General features: G+C 45.2%; 1 protein-coding gene across 1 annotated transcript; it reads right to left on the reverse strand.

The window, feature by feature from the left end:
- Positions 1-775: 775 nt before the first annotated feature.
- On the reverse strand, positions 776-1,680 carry PHALS_11295 (hypothetical protein L916_16547; the record flags this gene model as incomplete). Its single annotated transcript, XM_024726865.1, has 4 exons — positions 776-808; positions 882-990; positions 1,048-1,144; positions 1,200-1,680. 4 exons carry the CDS (start codon positions 1,678-1,680, stop codon positions 776-778), a joined length of 720 nt encoding a protein of 239 aa, XP_024577499.1.
- Positions 1,681-5,740: the final 4,060 nt, after the last annotated feature.

The raw sequence follows: 5,740 nt of genomic DNA on the forward strand, positions 1-5,740 counted from the left end.
TAAACGCAAAATCTGATACTTCCTCTCCGACTGGTGGAGTCACGGCAGGTGTGGAACATTCGTACCCTTTCTATCCCACAAACCAGCAGCAGCACCATCAATATGCTCACCAACATCATTATCACCAGCCACAGCCACAGCAACAACCTCATTACCCGCAGCAATTTCGTTCCTTAAGCGCTTTGAGCAATAGCTCAATTTCGCATCGCCACAATGGAAGTGAAAGTGGGAAGTTGACGACACGCTCAACAACCTCAACTGTGAGTCACAATACTCGCTTTCGTAAACGACATGTTAGTAGTCCACTCGCTCTGCAAAACGAAGGTCATGATCGCCACGTCCAAGCGAGCGTTTTGAGCCAAAAATCAATAGATCGCCCGCAGCGACAGTCAGTTATTAAACGGGGTCACGTGCATGGTCTCACGAAGTCATTAAGCCGAAAAAATAGCGAGCGATCGATGAGTTTATCGTTAAGTTTTGCTGACGTTGTTCGAGACGGAGGGGGCTCGGGTGGAGCTGGTATAAATATTCACAAGACTTCACGCTTGGCGCTTGCTCGACCTCCACGATTTTCGCGTGATGACATGGCGCTGGAAGAAAGCATCAATGAGCGGTGGGAAACTAAAGACGATTCTGAATTAAAGTAAAGGAGCTACAAACGAACGGTGCTCATCAATCTGAATCCATTCGAAAGGTGTGGCTCACGAAGTGCTTCACGAAGCAGAAAAAAGCGCTTGTCACCCCGTCTCTCACGCGGGCACAAATTTATGCAGCTTCACTTGGTTGAGCCAAAACTGTAAAGAAATCCCTATGAAAAGCAACACATCCAGAAAGTAAGGTCACCGTATCCTGTTACTCGCTTGATTCGTCAACAATCGTACCGCTTTTTCGCGCTTGCGGTCAATGAGATCAAGCTTCATTAGCGTTTGAAGAATTTCCTTGCAACGAATGACTGGTAGTCCGCTGTGGTTGACCAAGTCCGAGATAGAACTACATATCAAGTACACGTAAGCAAATGACTTAATGAGAATTGTTTCAAGGGCGTACATGGCGCAGTGTCGATTTTTGAGATAAAGCACAATATTTTCGAGCTTCTTAAGCTCTGCAGGGCTTTGGTACTTGCGTGGAATCTTCTCTCGGATATCTGCACCAAGTTGTCAAAAACCAAAAGCAATTTATAAAAATTGTCGTTAACGTACGACGTTCCCATGTCCATACAGGTGGTGCTGCTTTGGTCGCCAATTTTCGTTTCTTTATCCGCGAGTTGTTTGAATCTACCTTTGCTTGCCTCTTCATACTAATAACTTTGGCCAGCGGTTTCTTCTGCACGAGCTCTCCATTTGACGCTACCCTACTTTTCTTGCCTTTTGACGTACCATCCTGTTTCTTGTTTCCGGCAGAGCACACCTGCAAGTTATCCAGTGGATTTATTCCTGTTCCAGACGCAGCTAAGTTGTTGTCTTTTGGTTGTGAGCGAGTCGTAGGGGCCATGGGCATTGGAGAGTTCTTTGGATAAGTCAAACACGACGCGTGCAATGCCATTGCGCCCTGAAAGGCACCAAATGCCAAGTTGAAGTCATCCACTGCCTCGTGTACATATGCTAGTCGTTCCACCTGCTCCTGGAGACCATGAAGGGCGCCGCAGAGTTCCGCGAAGGGCGCGGTCAGTGGGTCCGACATTTTCGCGCTTTGATTTGAAATGCAATGCAAATTTTTATAGATTTCGAATATTTAAAGTAGATGTTGTACTAATATTTTGCTGACAATTGTGTAAAGTACGACGATGTACTATAAAATTCATTGTTCGGAATTCTCTGTAATCGCAAGCATTTCTAGAACGTTGTCTAGATCGTCACTGGTGCAATAACGTTTGCTCATGTTCTTGGTAGGCTCGGAGAAGGGCGTCTCGAATAAACTAGACATTAAGTCACTATCTTGATATTTACAGTCTGCATTTCTTACGACATTCAATATTTTACCAAGACGTAATTATAAAGAAATCTGACGAATCACCGATAAGCACTAGTCACCATTCGTTAGCTTGCACCGTTCCCTCCCCTTTTCATAAACCATTTTTTGTTGCTTACAACTCTTGAGCAAATGATAATTTCAATCAGCTACTCTGAAAGAGGTTTAGTCGCCTCGTATAATATATGTTAGAATCAGGTTTATGATGCTCACAAATGGTAAAAGCACTAAGTAAATGTGCTCATTGCACTTCGACAACGTCGCAGCCGCAAACCCTAGATCTCTATAATCAAAACAAAAGCATAAATCATCAACCTCCGATGTCGTTCAAAAAGTTTCATGCGTTAGTATGATTCACAAATTCATTCTAGCATTATAAACAATGACTCTGATGAGTTGTCCATCCAAATTACCGCATGATGCAATCCAATAAATCTATAAAAGAGATTCAGCCAAAACAATTATTTTTGTTGGTTTAGCAGAATTACAAATTAAAGTAATGTTTACATGTGATGGTCTAGTTGATGCTATGCTGCATTTACAAATGCGGCTTCCGAGAGCTATCACTCGGTAGATGGCCACTTAGCGCATTAATCAGTCAGATTACGTCAGCCATATTGATAGCTGGTGTCGCTGACTAGTTTAGTGTCGATCCGCAGTTCGTAGCGGACCTTGTACCGAAATCGAATAGACGACGAAACTACGGTATTTAGTTGATACATGGAGACAGAGCCGAAGTTCTGTGTCGCAGCGTTCCTGCAGCTGCCGATAAGATTCAGTCGCCTTTATTTTTACGTGAATAGATGATGCGCAGATCAGGAGAAGCTGATAACAAATTGACACTTTTCTTAACAACGTGTGGGCAAAGCAAGGCAAAAAATCCCTCGGTGTGAAGATGAGCGAGGAATGAATCACAGAAATATCGACATAAATGGCCCAATGAACTTTACACCAACACGATGGCCAGATTCTTCGTATAATTGATAATCTGTCGTGAGCTAAAGTGAGATAGTCACTTTTGTGTTCGACATGCGCTCACATGAGAGAATGTAGAAATTGCACTCTCAGCACTAAGTTAAATCTGGTGTTTGATAGTTTGCGAGCCTCATTCGATAACACTGGCAATGCAACTACCAATGTTTCAGGATCGAATACCACGTGCGATCATAGCAGAAAAGCGCTGACTACCAATGAATTCATTTAGTATGCTCAAGATTTGAATGTATATTATGGTTCCGAACTCATCATCGGACTTGAAGCCAAAACTCGGAAGAAATATCAATTGGTAAAGGTGGATGAGCACTAAATTGGGCGATTGTATATTTGTATTAAGTAAAAGGATATATTCAGTATTAGTTCAGATAAAACATGGCAATTCTTAATTAGAAAGCTGCTAGGAGTGCTCTCGATTCCGCTTTGGGGAAGAGATGACATACCAATTCTCAGTGCGTTTGTTAACTTCCTTCCCCGAGCGGCATTTCCAAAACAGGAAATGATATGCTCACGGATGTACCGTGTGCGACTGAACTTCTTGCTCTGCTTTAGAAAGGCGACAACTATTGGATAATGTCAAAGAGTTGAAAGTGCGATAACAGCAGACCCAATTACAGAAACGACACCAAATGCCATCTCCATGAAAGGTCTCCGTGCAGGAGCGACTCAAACCAACACCTATCGCATTCACCTTACCTCTTTTCGAAGGGACAAAAGGTGTCACATTAAATGCGGTTTCAATTTCCAGCTCACGAGCACAGGATGGAGTAACGGGAGCCAAAGCCATATGTGCAACGAAGTTACATACCCTTGTATGAAAGGACGGGTCACACAAGATGGTGTGACCGTACAAAGGTGTGTATTACACAAGTTGGTATAGTCACACAATGGTGTGGCTACACCGTAACAAGAAGCCACTTCGTGCCGGGACTGCCAGTAGTTATGCATATTGATTAGGTTAACTATTTGATAAGAAAATACTTAGGTTTTAGATATAGGCGGCTCTGCTGCAAATGAAACAATTGAATACAGTTTCAATTATAAATAAGAGAACGTCTTTACTTTGGTCAAGGTTTTTAAGGACTTAAGAGAACCATTTAAGAGCGGTGCTCGAGTGCATGCGCATGACTAAGCTGTATGCTAATGCCGATAAGTGCATCTCGGGGCTGAAGAATCCCCCTTTTTAGGGTACTTTATTAGGAAGCGTGGCCTTCAAACGGATCTAGCTAAGGTCAAGGCTGGTTGGTTCCAAAGAACCAAATGAAGTTGCGCAAGAGGCTTGGCCTCGCCAACTACTTGCACAAGTATAGCGCGAACTATGCGCGAATGGTACGTCCATTGTCGAATCTCCTAAAGAAAGATACGGAATGGTATCGGGAAATCGAGCACCTGGAGGCTTTTTGACATTGAGCATCGGGAAGCTTTTGGCAGGGTCAATGACAGCCTCCTATACTAGCGTTGCCAGACCTCAATCGTCCTTTTAGTGTCATATGCGACGCTTCGGACTTTGCCTTCGACTGTGCACTGCTGCAAGCAGACGCCGAGGGGCGAAACTCGCCAGCTTAAGTCTGCGGAGAGGAACTACCCAGTCCACGACAAGGAATTACCTGCGATGAAGTATACACTTGTCAAGTTCAGGGTGCACCTGTATGGCTCCAATCCGTTTATGATCCACACAGACCATGGGTCACTACGCACTGCAGCTCAGTCGCCTCATCTCACGCAGAGAATGGCCAGGTGGCCCTTTTGTTCGCATTGTATAATTTTGAAATGAAGTATAATCCAAGAAAGCAGAATGCATTGGCTGATGCATTGTCACGCAGACCGAATTATGAGGTTGCTCATGTCACGACAGTGACGTTGTCAGCAGCGCTACTACAGTCTGTCGGAAGCCAGGAGTTCGGAAACTCAGACAAAAATTGCCGGCGCGATTGCGCGCACGGTGACACCGATATTCGTTGAATAACGGTGTGCTGTATTACAACACCAATTCGACGGATACGCCACGAATTGTGAATCCTCACGTTAAGAACTTGAAATGCCGTATCCTCTATGAGACCCACGACACCCAACTTAATGGTCATTTCGGTTGTGCAAAGACGTACAGCTCTGTGAGTTGCCACTACTGGTGGCCCAAGCTGAACAATCAACGTGTACAGATGTGTACGCGTGTGAGACATGTCAAAGGTTGAATCCCTCTCTGAATGCGGCGGCGCCGCTGGCAAGTTTGCCGGTACCCATACGAGAGTTGGCAGTCCATGAGCGTTGTGTTTGGCGACACAGTCAACTTGGTGCCCAGCTTCCTGAAGATCGTTGACAAATACTTCCGAGTGAAGCGCGGGTCTCTAATAAAAACTATTGAGTTCGGGAGAACATGTTGTCGAAAAACACGATCGACAAACAGGCTCGCAGAACCCAAACTATCGATGGCTGCCGCAAGATAAGCCATCTTGCTTTAACGATCTACAAAGGCCATCACACCCGTGTTGTTCGCCAAGTCCTTTGGCAGGCAACAGCGGACCATCCGGAGACCGATGGTCAAACTGAGTGCGTGAGTCGCGTCGTTGATGACGTTCTTCGAAGCGTCTGCGCTGAGACGCCGAAGCGCTGGAGCGCCAAGCGGCCACATATAGAGTTTGCTCAAATGCAGTGCATTACCGATCCTGTGGTGCAGTGGTTCGCCGCTCACTTCAGGGCCGGGAGGTCTAGGGTTCAATCCCCGGGCCGGGTAGAGTCGGGTTAGAGTGTAATGAAAAACCCTACAGCACGTGCTTGACAT

The sequence above is a fragment of the Plasmopara halstedii genome (genome assembly GCF_900000015.1).
Source record: "Plasmopara halstedii genome assembly, contig: Scaffold_526, whole genome shotgun sequence".
NCBI classification, from domain to species: domain Eukaryota; phylum Oomycota; class Peronosporomycetes; order Peronosporales; family Peronosporaceae; genus Plasmopara; species Plasmopara halstedii.